This window comes from Galeopterus variegatus, unplaced genomic scaffold (assembly GCF_000696425.1).
Source record: "Galeopterus variegatus unplaced genomic scaffold, G_variegatus-3.0.2 Scaffold809, whole genome shotgun sequence".
Lineage (NCBI taxonomy): Eukaryota > Metazoa > Chordata > Mammalia > Dermoptera > Cynocephalidae > Galeopterus > Galeopterus variegatus.
This window is the reverse complement of record NW_007726920.1, coordinates 452,421-473,774: the sequence shown is the minus strand read 5'-3', so window position 1 is coordinate 473,774 and position 21,354 is coordinate 452,421. Positions and strand designations below refer to the sequence as shown.

The 21,354-nt window shown below is 37.0% G+C and overlaps 1 protein-coding gene and 1 non-coding gene across 2 annotated transcripts in view; one reads left to right on the top strand and one right to left on the bottom strand.

Annotated features, from left to right (window-relative positions):
• GK (glycerol kinase) overlaps nt 1-21,354 on the bottom strand; it is a 73,466-nt gene that overhangs the window by 3,108 nt on the left and 49,004 nt on the right. Inside the window, exons 12-19 of the mRNA XM_008572602.1 lie at nt 20,540-20,582; nt 19,990-20,070; nt 7,438-7,516; nt 6,565-6,661; nt 6,006-6,090; nt 5,362-5,482; nt 5,121-5,251; nt 3,090-3,183 (exon numbers count right to left, since the gene is read on the bottom strand). Of these exons, the coding sequence (XP_008570824.1) occupies nt 3,090-3,183; nt 5,121-5,251; nt 5,362-5,482; nt 6,006-6,090; nt 6,565-6,661; nt 7,438-7,516; nt 19,990-20,070; nt 20,540-20,582 (731 nt within the window). The remainder of the gene's footprint in view (nt 1-3,089; nt 3,184-5,120; nt 5,252-5,361; nt 5,483-6,005; nt 6,091-6,564; nt 6,662-7,437; nt 7,517-19,989; nt 20,071-20,539; nt 20,583-21,354) is intronic.
• Nucleotides 269-343, top strand: TRNAT-AGU. The gene has a single exon. It is a non-coding gene; the product is annotated as a tRNA-Thr (tRNA).

The following is a 21,354-nucleotide window of genomic DNA, read 5'->3' as shown; positions in this document are numbered from 1 at the left end:
GTTGCAATCCCGTTGCTGGTCCCCGGTCCGGTACGGGGGCAACACTGAGGGTTGCGATCCGTTGCCGGACACGGAAAAAGACAAAAGACAAAAAAAAAAAAAAATAATAAAATAAAAAATAAAAAAATAAATAAAAAATAAAAAATTACCTGAGAAGGTGATTTGTTTCGATATTTTCTAAGCTGAATTCTCTTGGTAGCCCTTCCTTTAAACAATATTCTTTATATATACCCTTTTCTTAAATTTAAAAATTATGTATTTTGGGGCTGGCCAGTTAGCTCAGTTGGTTAGAGCATGGTGCTAGTAACACCAAGGTTCAGAGGTTCTATCCCTGTACTGGCTATGTAACCTCCCGATTCCCAATAAATAAATTAAAATAAAAAAATAAAAATTATATAACTAGAATATTTAACACTCTTTAAGTTTATTCAAAAATAATGTCCAAAGAGTTAAGAAAATACAACCATTAGACAAAGAGGCTTCATTAAAATATAGCTAATTAAAGATTCTCTGTGTGGGCATATTTTGTGATATAGTAAACTGACAATAGTCATTTCTTTGCTTTTTTTGAGAGAGTATTTTTTCCCCCTTAACATGCATTTCTTTTTCCTTAGAAGGTAGATTTTTGTTAAAGACGGACATAAGCCATTTCCTCATCTACCACTGCTTAAGTTATTTTAAAAAATTAAAAAATTTAAAAAAATAAAAAACAAGGTTTCTTAGGTTTCCTTTTGTTTCCATATTTGCAGAGACCTTATTTTAATTGATTTTAGAAAAGAATATATTTCCTAGTTCCTTTAGAGCAACCCATCAGTTATGCTAAGTTAAAATAACTGATTTTTCTGATGTTCCTACAGTGAGCTCTAGTTTGACAAAAAGGTCCTGAAAGTTATCTGCATTTAGCAGTCCTTATCAATTTAGGTGACATCCATTTAATGAAGGTATTTCCCTTTCAATGATATATGTACACATATATACGTGCATACACATATATATGTACGTGTGTATATAATGTATATATCATATATGTACAAATATAATTGTTATTTGATGGCTATGTAATGCATTTAAATCAATTTGACCTATATTCAAAATGTTGTTTTGGTGAGTTTTGAGCCCAAAGCCAAGAAGTCATCTTTTATAATAAACTTCTCTCTAAAAAAAAAAAATCAAACCCCCAATCACATCTACGACATTTTAAACACATATCAAATGTATGTTAAAAATCATTTTCAATGCATTCAAATAAAGTTATTAACAAAAAAATGAGTATAAGAATGCTTCAAAATTGGTAAACTGCTTTGGAAGTTAAGCAAACGTAATATTCTTTCCCTAAGTTAAAGCAATTTAAAAAGGATAAGATACCAGGCAGCAATTCTAATAATACCCTTACAACTTTATTAAAACAGGATTCTATCTGTACTGCTATTAGCATATAGCTTATATTGCTTTAAGGAATACAATTATCATTTCATTAATTATTATTGCTCTGAGTTTATTATACAGCTCAGAGAACCCCCAAATATTATACATTAGTGTTTTTCATAAATCTATTCAAAAAACATTGTCAACGCTGATAGCAGAAACTGAAGAAATCATGTAATTTTTTTTGTTTTATCAACTTTTTTTGGTGTTTTAAAGTCATTGATAGTAAGGTACACAAAAAGAAGGGGGAATGATCAGTTGGTTGTGTGTGAATTTTGTAACTAAAATTACATCTTCAACTGCTAGTAAGGAGAACTGTGTATGTGTGTGTAAGGTGCAGGAGTAGAGGAAAGGAGACAGGAGGATTGTGCCATTTAAAAAAACACAGGGCTGGCTGATTAGCTCACTTGGTTAGAGCACGGTGTTGATAACACTAAGGTCAAGGGTTCAGATTACCATACCGACCAGCCACCAAAAATAAATAAATAAATAAATAGATCCAACTAGTGAAAGAAATCATGTAACTCGGCTTCTCATAAGCCATTAATTAAGGGCAAGTAGAAAAGCCACGGCCCTCGTCTGTTGTATCTCACACAGCAACTAGCACTGTCCTGGACAAATACTTAGGACTGAGAAGCTTAATTGCGTAGGGTCTCAAAATTACGGTCTTAGCTAGAAAAGCTTTGCCACCATCTTGGAAAAGGAATCCGAGTCTCAGAACAAAAGATTTTTAAAAAACAAACAAACAAAAAAGGATATTAAGCTTATTTAGGAGAAAAAATAAAAAGCTTCAAGTAGAAATATCCAGGACTGAAAACACAGATCACAGTGATCTGTGGTAGTGAATGGTCACAGAAGCTTCTCCTAAAAGGCAGATACATTAAAGGTTTTGGTTCTATACTCACTTTGGGGTTAGAAGGCAGGTATTATTTCACTTATAAACTCTTCTTCATTAAAGTATATGCCTCATTATATTATTGGCTATTGTTCCACTCATTATGCTCCAAATCTTTTATTTAGCAAAGAATTATAATACTATATTATGCCATATTAAAGGCAGCTTACGGCTGTTTAAATCTAAATGGTTTCATTAAGCCAAATACCTTCCTACCTAAGCCACTGAAAAATAAAATAGTCCTATTTTCTGCCAAGAGCATTTGCCAATCTATTACGACACTTCTAATTTACTATGTTTGCTACATTTCTTCCTCTCCGATTCCATAGGAATTCCCTAAGTACTTGGAATCATCCTAGGAAGAAGCAGAATATATTCTGAAATTAATATAGGTTTGGCTTGGTTCAGGTCATAAAGACAGCCCCCCAAAAAGGTGAAGACAGACATTGAGAGAGAGAGAGAAATTTAGTTGACTTTTTTCTCATTAAGAATAGAAATAATTTTACTTTTGGAAAACTAAATTATTATTTGAAGTAGCAGGAATAAACTAATAAGGAAAGATATGGCAGGATAGAGTTGAAGTCTGTATATCAACCTGATAATTGACATTTTCTGTTTAGAACTTAAAGTGTTTTCAAAATGTTAGAAATTCTAAACAAATGATAATGAGTTTTCTTCAGAGCTTGGCTAAGTGTAAATGATGAAATACTTAATCTATTTAACATAATAAGAAATGGTGGCAATGATAAACAATAAAAACATTTTTTACCAATTTCCGGAGTATGAGTTGTAACCCAACCCATTGACTTCATCACAGCTTTCTTCCATGTAGAATAACGAATTTCACTTTCCTCCGCGTTGATCTGAGGTTCGAAGCGCTCCACAGTGACAGCTGACAAGTCTTCAGGCTCAAGACTCCACACGCAGACCCCTTCTGCAGCACCAGCTGCCATTGCAGCACCCAGTGCAGTTGTTTCTGGCATGGAGGTCTTCACTACTGGAATATACAGAATGTCTGCTTGTAGCTGCATAAGAATTTTATTGTTGGTCATTCCTCCATCTACCTGCAAATGACTAGAATTAGAAGGTAGGAAAAACATACATATGGAAAGTAATTTGCTGAGATGTTCTAAGTACCATACTTATGATCACTCAGCATTCTTGACAAATTGATGCAAGCATTAAGCTAAACTGGGGCTTTCCCAGGACTCAGATTTGGGAGCATATGTTTGCTGGTGCCTGCCAGTGACTGGAAGAGATGCTTGCTTGGAAACTGGAGTAAAGTAGGATGGAAGAAATTCGGCATGGGTCTGTGGGGTGAAGGAAGACTGGGAGACAAACTGCTGTGCAGACCGGGCCTTTCACAAACAAGTGGTGATGAATTTGAAAGGGAAATCCTATTTGATGTTTTCTCTTTTTGTGGGGGGGGAGGGGGGCCGCGATGGGTGGATTTAGTATGAGGAGAGGGGTATGGTGTGTGGGGGTGTGTGTGTCTCTGTGTGTGTGTGGGGGGGGGTGTGTCTCTGTGTGTGTGTGTGTGTGTGTGTGTGTGTGTGTCTGTGTCTGTGTGTCTGTGTCTGTGTGGTGGGAGAGGTGAGGGGCTGGTGAAAGGGAGGACAATTGGCCTAATCGATGAACTCCAGGTTAAGGTCTTAAATGACAGCTTTCCTCAGAAAACAGCAACCCTTAACACCCTTTGTACAAACTTTCTTGCTTTACAAGTAGGAATAGTATTTGGAGGCCGTATACCTGCTCTGAACATTTCTTGCATATTAAAAGGAGATTACTTTTTCAGAAGTAGAGAAATTTTTTTGAACATCATATTTTATCCAGTATTGCAAAAATTAAAAAATTACAGGAAGAATATTAGATTTTGAAACACATTTCTACATCAGGGTACATAGTATACTGTCTGACTATCAAATTACTAGTATTCTAATTCATTTTCTTATATATGGAAAAGAATGAAAAAATTAAAAAGCACTGACATAGTCTCCCAGAAAATTAAATGAAAATGCATTTGAAAGCTTATACACCAATAGCTCAAAATCCAAACTTTGATGCTATTTTATGCATAAGTTTCTAAAAAGTTATAAAACCAAATTCAATGCGACAGGTCTTCAAAAAGTTCTGATTCATATATTTTTTAATTCCATTTTTCCACAAACTTTTTAAAGTACCCTCATATATAAAACCTTATTTTTTTATTCACATTTTGCTTCAATTTAAGAGATGCATCACTATATTTTAATAAAGGTGTTAACCAGAGCTTGTGGCTTAGGTTTCTTAGCATAGTGAATAAATATTTAATGCTCATTCACTTAAATTACTGCTGCCCTGTCAGGCTGGTCCTGCTGTGATTAAAAGTTATCAGAGTGTCCCTTAGGCCAGCTAATCACGTTGTAAAGCTGGGCCATCAGCACCCAAAATGATCTGGTATAGACATTAGGGGTGGATGGCTGATAAATCTTCCTTCTCACTTTTAAAAATGGCTATTCTAACAAGCTATAACTGATAGTGTGGCCATGTTATTCTCCTATACAAAAGGACTACAAACAGTGGAAGTGAATGCTTTTTTTTTTTTAAAGTGCTTTTAGAAGTTTTTTTTTGTAACAAACTATTTCTCATTCACACTTATTCACTATAGCCCAATATGCTTAGTAGTGAATCAGAAACAGTAATATTTGCTATTTGGTTCTTTAACTTCTAAGTGAACAGAATAGCAAACTCCCTTTCACTAAGGTCGTTTTCCCAGTACGTATTAAAAGTTTCATTCTTTAAATGTACCCTCCGCGTTGATCTGAGGCTCGAAGCGCTCCACGGTGACAGCTGACAAGTCCTCAGGGTCGAGACTCCACACGGCGACCCCATCTGCAGCGCCAGCTGCCATCGCAGCACCCAGTGCAGTTGTTTCCGGCATGGAGGGCTTCACTGAGGGCAGAGAGCTACATCAGCATCTTCACAGGCACACGTGTTTAAAGATCTAGTTCTTCCGAAAGAAAAATTACTCCCAGAGTTTAAAGGAATGAAGGCTTACTAACCTACTGGAATATACAGAATGTCTGCTTGTAGCTGCATAAGAATTTTGTTGTTGGTCATTCCTCCATCTACCTGCAAATGTCTGAGTGGAATTCCACAGTCGCGATTCATGGCTTCCAAAATCTGAAATAAACCAACACAATTAACATAATGAAACTGCTTCATAGTAACGTCTACGAAAATGGCAATCCTCCACTCAAAAACCCTCAAGAGCTTCCCAAAACCTACAGAATAAAACTGAGACTTCTTATACTGGTCTTCTAAGCCTTCCTTGATCTGGTCACAGCCAACCTTTCTCTCACTCCACCTCTGCACTCACCCTGATGTTTAGCCAAGCCAAACAACTTTATTTTGCATGCTGGTTTCCTGCCTTAATGCCTATGTTTGTGCTATTTCCTTTGCCTGATATGTACCACTCAGCCTCGCTGCAAACGTAAAATGTCCAGTGCCTGGCAGATAATGGAAACTTAGAAGGTACTGACAGCTGGCAAAAGGAAGAAAACACTTATAGTTCGATTAGTGTTAGGCAGGCTTAATTTTTGATTAACTACATTTTTAGTATTTAATAAATTTCAGGTATTAATACATAGTTTGTTTAAGAGTGATAAAGTGGATTAAGTACAAGAAAACAGGTCCATATTATTACCTCTCGGGTTTGGAAACAAACAGCTTCTAATGCAGCGAAAGCAATATGGCATTTATTGGTGAACTGAGTGAGTCCACAGATTATCCTATAAATACAAAGATTATAGATTAGAGTGGTATTAATGAGTCATCAGTCTGAAATGTCTCCTATATGGAAAGGGTGAATTTGGTAGTCAGCAATGTACAGGGAAAGAAAGCTGGACATAATCATTAATACAGAATGTCCTTATAGCCCACAATCCTGCATCCACATATGAAAAAGTTCATGATCCATCTGAATAGATGACAATAACATATCCTTTTGCTATACAACTTGTAGATGATTTAAAAGATAAAAGATAACATTAACTTGAATATGGATATGGCAGGGGTTATTGTCAGCTCATTTATAACTTCTTGGGGCTTAAAGGTTTTGAATTATACTCTCCAAATAGAAAAAGATTTTCTCAACACTTTAAAATCATTTGAAACCAGATAGGAAACTATTAGCTAATTAGTTATTAACTAATTTGGTAAATAAATCAAGACCTCAAAAAGCATACCATATTTTCAATACTTACCCTCTTGCACTGGGCTCCCAATAAGGTGCATATAACCCTGAAAATGCTGGGACGAAGTAGCAGCCATAAGAAGTACCTACTTCTTTAGCAAGTTTTTCTAACATTAAAAAAACAAAAAACAAAAATCACACTAGTATTTTACTTTATTGAATAAACATACCTATTTTAAAATTAGGACAGGGCTTTTGGTTTCTGTTTCACTGGTGTAGCAAAATATTCCTAATTATGGTGGTCTACTATGAGCAACAAAAACAAGTTTTCTCACATTGAACACTGCCACTAAAATGTGATCCAACTCAAGAAATCAAGGAACTGAACTCATTTCCTTAAGGTATTTTAGCCTGTTACCACTATTTTTGAGGTTGCTGATTAAGAGATGAAGAAATGGCTTCTACATGTATTTCTGATTATCTCGCCTTCAGGCAAAGTTGAACAAGTGGATGAAAGAATGAGTAGGAGAGTTCAAACTAATTATCCATAGACTGATAATAACCATATTAATACTTAAATTACAGGTACCAGAGTTTTACTGCTCACTCTAGTCTAGGAGTTAAAGCTCTTTCTCATCAGATAAATTTAACTAGATTACTTTACCTGCCAATTCTGGCAATCTCCAGTGTTCAATTTTATACTTGGGTAATTTTTATGCCCTACCCTGCCAGTTTATTAATAATCACCACTAATTATGTCAATTCATTGTTTGATAAATCTTCACAAAATAGTCTGTTTTGGATAAGTCAAACTCCTAATAGGGATCCATATAATTTATGGATCCCACTTGGGGCAAAGAGCTTAAGCATTTACAGATTACAGAGATAAAATGTTAAAATTTTTCATTCTTCAGATTTTAACCCTTTGTTAGAACATACTCACCAATTTCCTCTGAGGTCTTTATAATTCCAAGATTGTCTCTTAGCCAGCGAATAACAGCACCAGCTATAGCTACAGAACCCTAAGGAAAAAAAAAAAATAATAATCTGGGACAGAATATATATTATCATTGCAAAAGATTTTTATTGAGCATATTCTCTGTGTATGATACTACCAGATGGATGAAATTCAACCAATTTCAACTTTTGGACTCCTACAAATATGATAAACTAGATCTTCTAATACAAACATAGTTTTATCTGCGCTATTAATAAAAATTTTTCATGGGATAGGGAAAAGAAGTGAGCCTTCCAGCATACCCTTGCACTTATCCCTCTACATGGACATCAACCTGTTGGGCAGTTGGCTTCTTGTACAATTTTTCTATCAGTTGCTAAGCTACTGAGGTATATTATCTAGAATACATTCCCATCTTATCCACAAAGTTATTGGGAAAGGCCACACTAAAAGTTTTTTCAACTTCATTTCCCGTATCTAATAGTATAATAAATTAAACAAACAAACAAAAAAAAGAAAGTAACAAAGAAGCTAGCTATTCAGGAATTACTCTTTAAAACTAAATCACCAAGGGACGGGGAGTGAGCTGTGGCAATAATGATGAAAATATATGATTCAGAGTCAGATAAACTGGATTTGAGTTCCAGTTCTAGTACTCAATTGCTATGCAATCTTAGGCAAATTACTTAGGCTTTCTGAGCCTCCATTTCTTCACCTACAAAATGATGGTAACCACAAAAATTACCTAAACAAACTACTGTGAAGTTCAATATGAGAACACAGGTTAAGGTTCTTACTAAATGTAAACGTCATTAATTTTTCAAGTTAAAAAAGTATCAGCTAAATTCCATCAACTGATGAACGGAGAAGATGTGGTATGTGCACACAACAGAATATTATTTGGCCACGAAAAGGAATGAAGTACTGATACATGCTACAACATGGATGAGCCTTGAAAACATTATACAAAGTGGAGAAGCCAGGCACAGAAGACCATATATCAAGATTCCATTTATATAAAATGTCCAGAATAGGCAAATCCATAGAGACAAAAAATAGAATAGTGGTTGCTTGGTCTGGAGGGGAAGGCAGTTAGTTATAGGGTTTCTCTTTGGGGAGATGAAAATGTTCTAAAGTTACATGGTGACTGTAAAAAATCTGTGAATATACTAAAAACCATTAAATTGTACACTTTAAAAAGGTAAATTGTGTGGCATATGAATTGTATCTCAATAAAGCTATTACAAATGGATCCTGAGGATAAAAAAAGGTATCAGCACAAACTATTAGGAATTCCCCCAAAATACTTTTTTTGCTTTGATGTTTCATCCATATAAATTATTTATGTAAATTTCCACAGTCACCCCTAATCAACTGTCAGGTGATATTAAATATAGAAACCTGTCCCCAATTCTACTAACTGAATTACAAATGGTCATCCCTTCTTGCTGTCAGTCATCAGGATGCAAACAAACTAGAGAATGAATATACTGATACATTCCATCATTCATAGCTTCGATAAGGAGTCACTATATGTTACTGCAAAGTGGCAGAATGCCACAATTGTTCTATTAATACACTGGCTTTTTAACTACAAAACGTTATTTGCGGAACAGATTTGACATAGCTGTGCAAATATAATGAAGCTTTAAAAATGAGGCAAAAACAAACAAATACCTTACAAGGGACTCTAACCCACCTTGTCCCTTAATACACTTAAGAAGTTCTTAATGCGCTTCCTAACTTTGATGTTTACATATGTAAGTACTTAGTGGGACCATTTAGGAGAACTAAGTAAATTTTTTGTTTAGAGAAACTTAAAAATTTTACTCTCAAATTTCCTTTGGAAGGAGACAATCCAGAGATCCTGGCTGCCAAATACTAGTAAATGTATAAAAGTTTCTAAACCTGTGCTACCCAACAGAAATACAATGAGCCATATATGTAATTTAATTTTTTGCCATATTAAAAAAGTAAAAATAAATAGATAAGATTAATTATGTTATTTAACCCAATATATTAAAAAAATTATTTCAACATGTAATCAATATTAAAATTATTGAGAATTTTTTTTGTACTAAGTCTTTCAAATCTGGCATATATTTTACACTTACAGTACAGTACATCTCAATTCAGACTAGCCACATTTCCAGTGCTCAATAGTCACATGTGGCTAGTGGCTACCATATCGTGCAGCACAGTTCTAGACCTAATTGAAAAACAGATGTCCCTTTCCTTTATCCTCTCAAAAGACACTGACCCTAAATAGCATCTAACCAAGAAATGTGTATATTTTCAATAGTTTTAGGTGAGCAGAGTTAAAGTCACTATGCTAGAAGTCCAGTAGAGTGGTTTTGTGGCAATCAGCCAGTGGGACTTTGTACTGTGGGAAACCAAACGTGAATGTACCTCATTTCCACTGAAAAAGGTAGGATCCTGCATACTTAGCCAATTTTTTTTGTTTTTCTTTTTGAGAGGAAGCAATATGGTTTTAGCAAAAGGGGAATCAAGGTTTTGATTACAGGTAACTGGTTGAGAACCAGAGGGTGTTATTTAGATTAAAACAAAAGAAAAAATGAATAAATAAAGCTACTGTCAAGGCTCCAGGAGAAATCGTTTTAAATTTTGTTTTCAGGAGTGTACAGGAGTGTTTTGTTGTGGTTGAAGAAATAGATTCAATACAAGAAACTAAGAGGTAGATAAAAACTCTTATCTGAAAGAAATATATAATTTTGGTATCGGGATATAATACATGGTATAATTTAGCCTTTAAAGAAATTAATAAAAATAAGAGAAATCTCCAAATTCACAAGACGTGATGTTCTGAATTCAGAAGCAGGAGATAAAATGGAAGATGGTATAATGGCTTTGAAGCTAGACAGGAAAAAGAGTACAGGAACAGAAACCTAAAATGATAGATAGAAGGTTATTATCTACTTGGTATCAATTGAGTCAACATAAATTACATGCTAAACGTAAAGATCTAATACTTCAGTGCATCATCTACATGTCATCTACAAGGGCTCAGCCCTTGTTCTGAGTCATGACTCTGGGGAAGGTGCCTGCAAGCCTAATAGTTTCACTCTAAGGAAGACACGTGGAAGTGAGATGGAATAAAGAAGAATGAATTACATGATAATAAGACAAGAATAAATTACTTAAAAACTAGACATGTAGCCTGGAAAGTGAAAGGCTCAGAGACAGAGTATGAGAAGATTGGATTAAAAATAATCAAGTAGATCTGACATAATGTCATAACAGGCAAACATACTTTTTCTCAAAAGCTCCTTGATATGGATGCAACTGCCATGAGCAGTATAAATATGAAGTAGAATATTTCAGGATGCAGTAGAGTTGTGTCTTACAAGGCAGTTAGGGTTAAAATCAGTGAGTATGGAGAAAAATCATGTAAAATGAAGATGATCCTTAAATTGCTTAAATCATCCATTAGGCGTAGTAAACATAATTTTGTGTATACTACAGTACCATGTATCTCTACATATATAATTTACAGTATACTTAATTTGTATATTTTACAAATTAAGCAAAGCCTAACTCTATAGCATTTTTAATTTGCATAGAGAAAGAGAACAGAGTTGAGTTGGGGCAACATTATTTTTGAAATGTAATATGTTTCATTAATACTTCAGGAACAAGTTAGGGAATTAAAATTAAAAGCATTTATTGTTCATAAGGTTTGCTTTTTTTATTTGGCAGCCGGCCAGTACAGGATCCGAACCCATGACCTTGGTGTCATAAGGCTGCATTCTAACCAACTGAGCCAACCAGCCAGCCCACAGAAGGTATACTTTTCAAGAAAGTTCATTGTTTAAGTCCAGAAACAATGTTTATAGGCTGTGGTAGACAGATTCTTAATTAAGGGGGCCCCCATGAGCCCCACTTCCTGGTATTCACACCCTTGTGTGATTCCCTCGACTGTGGGACCTGTGATTTGCTTCTAACCAGTAGTGCACGTCAAAAGTCACGGGATGCATGTAATGATGTGCACGTGATTACATTACATAAGACCACTGCACTTGTCCTGCTGGACACTTTCCCTCCCTTGCTGGCTTTGAGAAAGCAGAGACCATGTTGAGGCCCCCATATGGCAAAGAACTAACTGTAGGTGGCTCCTAGGAGCAGAGGGTGGCCCTTGGCTGACAGGCAGCAAGCAACTGTGGCCCTCAGTCCTACAACCACAAAAAAATTGAATTCTTCCAATAACTTGAGTGAGCCTGGAAGCAGATGGAACCTCAGATGAGACCACAGCCCTGTGAGACTCTAAGCAGATCACCCAGCTAGACTGTGGCTGGACTCCAGACCCATGGGAACTGAGAGATAATAAAAACGTGTATTGTTTTAAGCCACTTAAGTTTGTGGTAATATTATTATGCAGCAATAGATAACTACTGCATAGGCTTACAACCTAGAATGCAATATCTAGCTCAAGAAGGATGATACACTTCTAAAAAGGAAATCTTAACACTATAATCATAAAACATACCAAAGAAAAGATGGGGGAAAGAGAAATTTAAAGAAACCAATGATGTGATATAGGACACCCTCTCTGAAACTCATTTTTTTAAAAAATGGCATTACATAGGATTTGGTATTTAAACAATATTTATTGAGTGTCCACTATCGGCCAGGCTGCTGGGATATTGGTGAACAAGACAGACAGGCCCTAGCCTCAGGAAACATATTCTAGTGATGGAATACAGGACATGAAAGTCTCAAATCCTAAGTAAGCTCAAGTTCAAAATCATATTAAAGGCTCCCCAAAAGATTTTTGTTTTATGAAACAATGTTTTGAAAAAGAAGAGAAACAAAGAAAGGGAGAAGCACAGCTTTGGGATAGTGTACTATGAGCACATGACGGAAGAAGGCGGAACCACTCAACTGCTCTATTTTGCTCCAGCTTCTTCCACCACTGAGAAACATTTTCCAACTACAAGGGGAGGCAGGGACAAATTTAAGCAGCTTAACATGAGGTTAAAGTCGTAGAACAACTTAGGATCACATGCCCCAATTCCTTTTTACGAATAATGAAAATGAGACTTCAGAGATGTTAAAATGTCAGGCCTAGTATCAACTGCAGGGTGCTTGGGAGAAAAAAAAGAAAGAATTTTCTTCATGATGAAAAGAAAATGTAGATGTCTATATCAGCAGAGACAGTGAGTTTATACTTCAAAAATCCCCTTTATTCTAAACACAGAGGATAAAAGACAAAATCTAAAATGAGAAAACTAAAACCACACACACTGACTCAAAATACAGAATAACGTCTATGTGGACAGAAACAGAAATGCACAACCGAGTGGGACTGCAGCCACAAGCATGATGGGTTCTGATTTCTTTTTCTGTGTGTGTCAGGCACTAGTGGTGGCTGGGAACTGGTTCCACTAGAGGAAGGGGTCCAAAATGCTTTGTGCAAGACAGGGAACAGAATCAAGCTCACTGTTGGAAACCGGGGGCTAGGTGGCGCTCTCCTACTGGTGTAGGGATGCTGGAAAAACAAGCCACTGTCCCCTTGCTGACTAAGGCTCCAGCTTCATGGAAGATGAGACTGAAAGTGAAGATTCCAAAATAAATGAAGAAATCTATTATTTAAAAAATCAGCCAACAAAACTTAACAGCTAGCATAGAATTGACTCCAGTCTGACAGGGACTTTAAAATAAGAATGCTGAAAGTATTCAAAAAGATAAATTAACGCATCACTTCCATTAGAAACAAACATGAAGTTATGAATCAAAAGAAAAAAGAAATGAAGGGCCGGCCCGTGGCTCACTTGGGAGAGTGTGGTGCTGATAACACCAAGGCCACGGGTTCAGATCCCTATATAGGGATGGCCGGTTGGCTCACTTGGGAGAGCGTGGTGCTGACAACACTGAGTATAAAATAAATATATACTTTGCAAGCACTTACAAAGGGTTAAGATCCCCCTACCAGTCATCTTTCATCTTTTTAAAAAGAAAAGAGAAATGAAACAAACTCAGGGGAATATGAAAAATAACCAAATAAAAATCCTAGAAAAATAATAAAATAAAAATAATAATAGACAGGATAAACTCTGGACTAGACAAATATGACGAATAAATTAGTGTTCCCATACACTGCTAGTTGGTGTATAACTTGCTATTATATCAACTGTGAAAAAAGATTGTGTTACCTACTCAAAGTGAAGACACACATAATTTATGGCCTAGAAATTCTACTCCTACAAAAAGCTATACACATATACATCAGGAGATCTGTACAAAAATGTTCATAGCAGCATTTTCATAATAGCCAAATACTGAAAACACAAATGTCATCAACACTTGAATAAGTACTAAACTGTGGTAATTTCATATGGCAATGAGAATTAAAAAACAGATATATCAGACAACATGGATGAATCTCACAAGAATAATGTTGAGTGAAAGAAGCCAGATCAAAGAAAACAGACTGTATGACTCAGCCATGCACACATGTGCTCTCTTTTTTATATTTTTAATGTATAAAATATTAAAAACATGCAAAGCTAAACTCTGGTGTTTAGGGTTGCACGTTTAAGTGTTAGAACTGTAAAGAAAAGTAAGGAAGTGATTGTGATAAAAGTCAGGGTGGTGATTATCTCAGGGGAGGGGGAGGAGGATGTGATGGGGGAAGGGGTTCCTGGGTGTTGGCAGGGTTCTATTTCTTGACCTGGGCACAGGTCACATGGGTCTTTCTCTTTAAAATAATTTGTCAAGCTGTACATAGATGTTTCATGCATTTTTCTGTGTGTGTATTATATTTCACGTTACAAAAAAAGGTTTTTATGTTTTGTTTTGTTTATTTTAAAGAGCAAATTTGGAAACGGAAGGCAGATACTGAGAAACTCACCAGGGAAGCAGCACAGAGAAACAAAGAGATTAAAAAAATATAAAAGGGCAGTTAAGAGACATGGAGGATGAGTTGAAAGGTTCCAATAGTCATCCAGTAGCAATTCCAGAAGAGTATGGAGGTAATGGTAGAGGAGCAATATTTGAAGAGATAATTGTTGAGAATTTTCTAGATCTGAAGACAGATTGGGATCCAAGTACCTAACAGAATAAATAAAAATAAATCCAAACCCAGGCACATCATGTAAAACTATAGAGCATAAATGATAAAGAGATAATATTAAAAACTCCTAGACAACAAATCAGATTATCTACAAAGGAACCACATTTAGATTGACAGCAGAGTTCTCATCAGCATCAAAAATGGCCAGAAGAGATATGGGAAGAACAATTCTTAATCTAGGACTTTGTACCCACCCCCAGAGTGAGGATAAAATAAAGACAAACCTAAAAAGAATAGGCTTCCCATTCCACACTCTTAATAAGAGTAAAAGGATATCCCTCGGCAAGGAAAAAAATGTGGGTGAGTATATAAAAGGTGTGGGACCAAAGGAATGATAGTGGACACAGAAATGGATAAGTCAATAAATACGATTTACTATCAACTGCAAAGAAAATAGTACTAATTATTAAATGTTGAAGAAAAAAAGAGAAATGAAAATTTTATTTTAAAAGATGACCAGTAAGGGGATCTTAACCCTTGACTTAAGTGTTGTCAGCACCACGCTCACCCAAGTGAGCCACGGGCCAGGCCTGAGGAAATGAAAATTTTAAACGAAATAACATGATTGCTGGTGGAGGTGGTGGGGGTAAAGTATTCCAGGTCCTAATCATTGTTGAGAGACTAAAAATACTGAACAACTATACACTCCATTAGAAAAATATGTAGTTAAATAACGTCTTAAAAATTTCAAGGTACCCACGAAAGAAAAAAAATCACCAAAACCAAAAAATAGAAGTGTATTATGCTGTTCTCAAATTGGCAGAGGGAGAATGAAAGAAAATTAAAATACCAAAGATGGGTAGCTATAGCTCCAGTTTTTAAAGAGGGTAGAAGGTAAAATTTGAATATCTCAGACTTCTAAGATTAACAACAACCTGTCAAATTAAAGACATGATTATTAAATATATACTTTGCAAGCACTTACAAAAAAAGGAATTAGTGTGACCACGTAGAATTAGCTTAAATTTACTGAAATAAAGTTTTACCAATCTAGCATTATTCCCTACTCTGCTTTTCGGTTTATTTTAATTTCTTAATGCTTTTAAAATAGTCCTTAAAATATTTGTTAGGGCCGGCCCGTGGCTCACTTGGGAGAGTGTGGTGCTGATAACACCAAGGCCATGGGTTCGGATCCCATATAGGGATGGCTGGTTAGCTCACTTGGGAGAGCGTGGTGCTGACAACACCAAGTCAAGGGTTAAGATGCCCTTACCGGTCATCTCCTAAAAAAACCCAAATAAATAAATTAATTTAATTTTTGTTAATTGCAAAAAAAAAAAAAAAAAGCATAGAAAAAAAGAAAAAAAATCCTGTCTACTACTGTTAACATGTTAACATATTTGTGTGTCTCTGTGTGTGTATTGTTGCTGCTGCTGCTGAGATTGCTAGGTTGGCAGATGAAGGAGGGGACATATGGGAGATTCATTGAAAACACTGGAGGGCTGGCCAGTTACCTCAGTTGGTTAGAGCACAGTATTATAACACTACGGTCAAGGGTTTGGATCCGTGTATTGACCAGCCACCAAAACAAAAACAAACAAAAAAACCACTGGGCTTGGGAGACTGGAGCCCTGGATGTCCAGACTTACAAGGAAGGAGATGGTACAGTGGAGTGGCCCAGGCATCCAGATTTGATGTCCAATAACTTCCATTTGCATCCTGGATACGCTACTTACTGGCTGTCAAAAGTTACTTTGGCCAAGTGGCTCAGATTTCATTTCTCTAATCTCAGATTCCTCGTGTGTAAAACAAGGGGATAGGAGCATATAACTATGTTGCTGTATACTCTAATGTCCCTCTCTCAGCTTTAAAATTCTATGACTCTAAAAAGAAAAAAAAAATACATGAACTGAAACAAAATCATAAAGCAAATACTTAAGTCTCCAGATGAGAAAAAAATTGGAAGAATAACAGAGTAAAAAGTGAAAAAGAATCAGACTACATGGGAATAGACTAAAATCACTACCATGAAATTAAACAGGAACAAACAAAGAAATGAATTTAGATTAACAAAAAATCTTCTACACAAATACAGAATTGAGCAGACTTGATTTGACGACCATGATTCATTTGAAAAAGAGCTAGGTATTTAAGCGTATGCTCCTGGGGCCCATGGTATGGAGTTATTAGACTAAATTAAAGAATTCAGGCTAGAGTAGCAGAAGGAGTACTTATGGTAAGAGAGGCACAAATCATACTATTAAGTACAGGTCAGATTATATGTAGAATATTATATTCTGTTCTGGAATTGAACACTGATGAATTGGAATGCATCTCATGAAGGGAGCTCGGAACTATAAAGCATCTAGAATCCACGTGAGATCAGGGACCTGGGCTAGTTTACCCCGGAGGAGGAAGACCCAGGAAAACTCACAGGTGCCGCCTAGCATTTGACTGCTCTTGACAGCTGACCTAGGTCCAGCACTAGAGGTGTTCTTAAGAAGTTTTGGGGGTAGGTCCAGTCAAGATAGCAGAATAGATGGTCCCCAGCATCACTCTGTCCCACAAATCAACCAATTTACAACTATAAAAATCTAACAGCCAAGCTGGGGCTGCTGGAGCTCAGGGGAAGAGGAGGAGAGACCTATGGAGTTCATGAAGGCAGGAGAAGCCACGATGAGAAAAAGAAAAAGTTGCTCTGAGCGTTTCGGGCTGCGGCTGATTTAAGGCTGGGACTGCTGAGCACATGGAGCAGGAGCCAGCAGAAGCCACAGCTGTGCCCTTCAGATGGAGTTACTTGGAGGCGGCAGAGGAGAAGAGGGCCTTGGTAGCCCCGAGGACAGCAAGACCACTAATAGGGTTCCCGTGGACCCACGCAGGAGCGAGGAGCCAGAACAGCTGAAAAAGGGGAGCCATTCAGAGGCCGGTGAGTCATCGCAGGGGACTGGTGCAGGGTCTGTCCCATGGAAAGTGTTTGGAGCACAGGCAGTGGGAGAGATGGGCCCACCAGGAGAACACTGGGACACAGCAAGGATAGCCAATCTGGTCCCCAATCAGCACAGGACCACTCAGAGGAGACTGGACAGGAATGCAGAATTGCATGGGGTGCAGTTTGATAAAGACTCAGGCCCAGATCAGAGTTTCTACACAACCCAGGTACACCTGATCTCTGGAGAGCTGGAAGTACCTATAAGGTCAACCATTAAATCCTAAATCCTGAGCTGCACGAAAAGTCTTCCCTAAGGGAACAGCAGCAAAGCAGTAACTTAGCTCAACCACAGAGCTCAAGTACTGGTTCCCACAGGAAGTTCCCCTGTTTTAGAAGTAAGCAAAGGACAAAAAATTAGTTCTGGTCCAGGCCACCACCAGGCCCTTGGGCCCGCCAGGGGACCTGAGGCATGGATCCGGGGACTAGCCCCTCCCCCCCACAACCAGGCACACCACCAGTGCCTCGGGGCCCCTCCTGGGGGCCCAGGGCATGAAGCCAGGTACCAGGACCCCCCCACAACCAGGCACACCACCAGTGCCAAGGAGCATGCCAAAAACATCACTTCCATGTGGGTGGCCCACCACAGCCACCACAGTAACCATAGCTGCTGCAAAAGCGGCTAGATGTCACAACCACCATGTGGATGATCTGCCAGCCACTGGAGTGCATTGACACAAGGAGAGTCACCAGCAGAGACCAAAGAAAACAGGATGTCTCTCTCCACAAAGCCCATTCCAGACTGTCAGAAGAAGCATCTGCTCTATGATAATATTGGGGGACCTGAACACACCTCTCAGCATTGGACAGATCATCTAGGCAACAAATCGACAAAATAACCATTACTCTTTCAGAGGGAGAGAAGAAATCTAGGGTTATCCGTGGTGGGAAGGGGGAGGGAGATGGGGATAGGGAGAGATTGGACAAGGGGCATAAAGAATAAGTACAATTTGTAACAATATACATACTAATAATATTGATTTGATCAACATGTCAACATCGAATCCCCAAAATATGTATAATCAATTATGATTCAATAAAAAAAATAAATAAAAGAAAGTCAATCATTAATTTAAAAAAAAAATAAAGTGGTTTTGGGTGCTATTTTCAAACAAGTTGGAAGACTATCAGTAAAGGAGACAAGAGAAAGCTTTTAATATTGGGAGGGAGGTTAAGACCGGGTGACACCTGTCTCTGAGGCCCTTTCCAGGTTTAAGGCACCTATAATTCTAAACTACTAATTGTCTCCTGTGTGAGGAAAAAAGAGAGTATCATGCTATTGTTATTATTATTATTATCGATAACAGTTACTGGGTGCATATTCTTTGTGCCTAGTAATAAGCAGTCTCCAAAGGGAAAAACAGAGGGGGAGAAGACTTGTAGGATTTTAAGTTCTGATAAGTGTTAAGATACCTTTAATACACTTAACCAAGTTTTCCACAAATGCTTCTATTCATAGAAAAGGGGTAGGGAGGACAGATTACAGTATTTATGGGTAGGAGAAAAACTGAAATAAACGAATATTCTTTATGCTCTAGGTGTAACAACTAATAAAATGTTTTAACTATAACTAGAAGTCTAAAACTTGTGACCAAATTATCATCAGGCACTCCAGGAAGTGAGCCTCAATAAGTTTTCATATCAGCTATATACTTGTACATTATGAGGTAGCCACTTCAAAATTAATTGTACAGAAATGCCTGTAAGAAATGTATCTGATTCTCCAGGAAGAGTACTGCTTCTTTGACTTTATGAATAGATGTTCCTGGGCCGAGCCCGTGGCGCACTCGGGAGAGTGCAGCGCTGGGAGCGCAGTAGTGCTCCCGCCACGGGTTCGGATCCTATATAGGGATGACCGGTGTGCTCACAGCGCTCACTGGCCGAGTGCGGTGCTGCCAGTCTCAAAAAGGACAAAAAAAAAAAAAAGTGAATAGATGTTCCTAATGTTTCTAATAAAAACTTACTATATCCTATGGAGTTAGAATGACATATTCTTACTATAATTGAGAAATATGTTTGAAATAAATGTTTCCAGTGATACACAGCCATAAATCTCATTTTCTTTCCCATGTCAAAATGTTAACACAGATTTATTCTTCTGGGGAGACAAGTGAAGAGAGTCGCTCTGCCTTTTTGCAGCCAGTGGTTCTCTGTGGAACACTGGGGCATTTTAGTCATAAGAACACAGAATTTTCAAGCTAAAAGAAAATGTTACAGAGCAAGTCAATCCCTTCATTAAACTTGAGAGACAGAAATCCTCACGTTGCAGACTGGTCAAGTCATATGCCCAAGCTGACACAATTAATTGGCAGAAGAACTGAGGAACTAATATAATTAAGAACTCCTGGGAATCCTGACCCCCAGCTCAGTCCCAGGTTCCTTCCACTAAATCAAGTGCCAAACACAGAATGTTTTGAGTCCTATATGTTAACATTTACCAGAAAAGGTGCTAGAAAACACTGTAATTCTCATTAGCTTTGAATGTTTGTCTTATTATCTATACTGATTGAAAAGAACTCACTTCCAATGCGTAATAGACTGGTTTGTCTCTGCCAAGTTTGTAAGCCACTGTGGTTAGAAGGCCGTGTTCAGAAAATACACACTGTAGGAAAGAAAAAAGAGATTTCAGTAATAGAGAAAATGAAAAGATAGCATAAGAATATTTTTAAAAACTAAAACAATACAGGTACAAAATAATCTAATGAATAAACCAATTAAATAAATCTTAGTCAAAATTATCAGTATTAAGAAGAATACACTTAAGCTGTACAAAGTTTTTCCCTTGTTTCAAATTAGATTTGCATTAAGAATCTGACATGGTCCCAGTCTAGACTTCACATCAACATAATTAGAAACACACATATAAAATTCAAAGAACCTAAAATGGTTCCTACTAGAACCATTCAAATTTCACAATTTGCATCATTTTATTGAGCTCTAAATTAAACCCTAATAAAGATTAAATTAACACTGAATACTCAAAAGTGACTTAATGGCAAATTATACTCAAAGCATTATTTATATTAACTTAAAGAAGACTTTTATCAATCTTTTAATTTTAAAAAACCAACCTTACGGCCTGTATTACATAGTAAGAAACATCCTGTTCCATACCTATAGTTGGGAGAAGAATGAACAGTATGGCAATTTTATTGAAAGTAAATGATGAAACATTAATAATATAAATGATCTAAATTGACATATAATTTAATACAATAAAAGTCATTATATTAAAGTTGTAGAAAAGTCCCCAAAGCTTAACAAACATCATACTCTTTATAGAATAAATGTTTTAAAGATCAGTCTAAAAGAAAACGTACTTAGTACAATCTTACAGGAAAAAATGCAGGTATAGTATTTAGCATTTAGTCATAGCCCAGGGCTAAGTTTATAGAATACCACTGAATTACAACAAATTCTACATTCAGTCGCAGTTATGTTACTACTAATCTATGTGGATTGAAGCATCGTGACTAACAGCCATTCACCAATGGAGCTGGCCAGCTTAGTTCTATCATTAATACAGTCATAAACTGAGAAATGCCACTGTCTTCTGGCAGGGAGAGGAGGCTAGGTGCCGTGTGGGAGAGTGTTGCTGGAAAGCTGGTACAAGAGTGGCATCGAGGGGAAGGCTATTTAAGGCCTCCCTTTCCCATTTTCTCTGCAGGATAGGGCATTAGAGCAGTGGTGGGAGAATCAGAGCCGTGTAACACGGCTGACATGGAAGAACCGAGTTTATTTTGTGGCAGCCTTATCAGTATAAACTTTGGACTCTGCAACAAGTCTGGCACTTGGACATAAATGGGTATTTTTGACTTGTGTCAGGCAGATAAGCAGCCCTACCTGATAACAGTAAGGGTCACAGAGAAACAGTTTTAAACTTAGT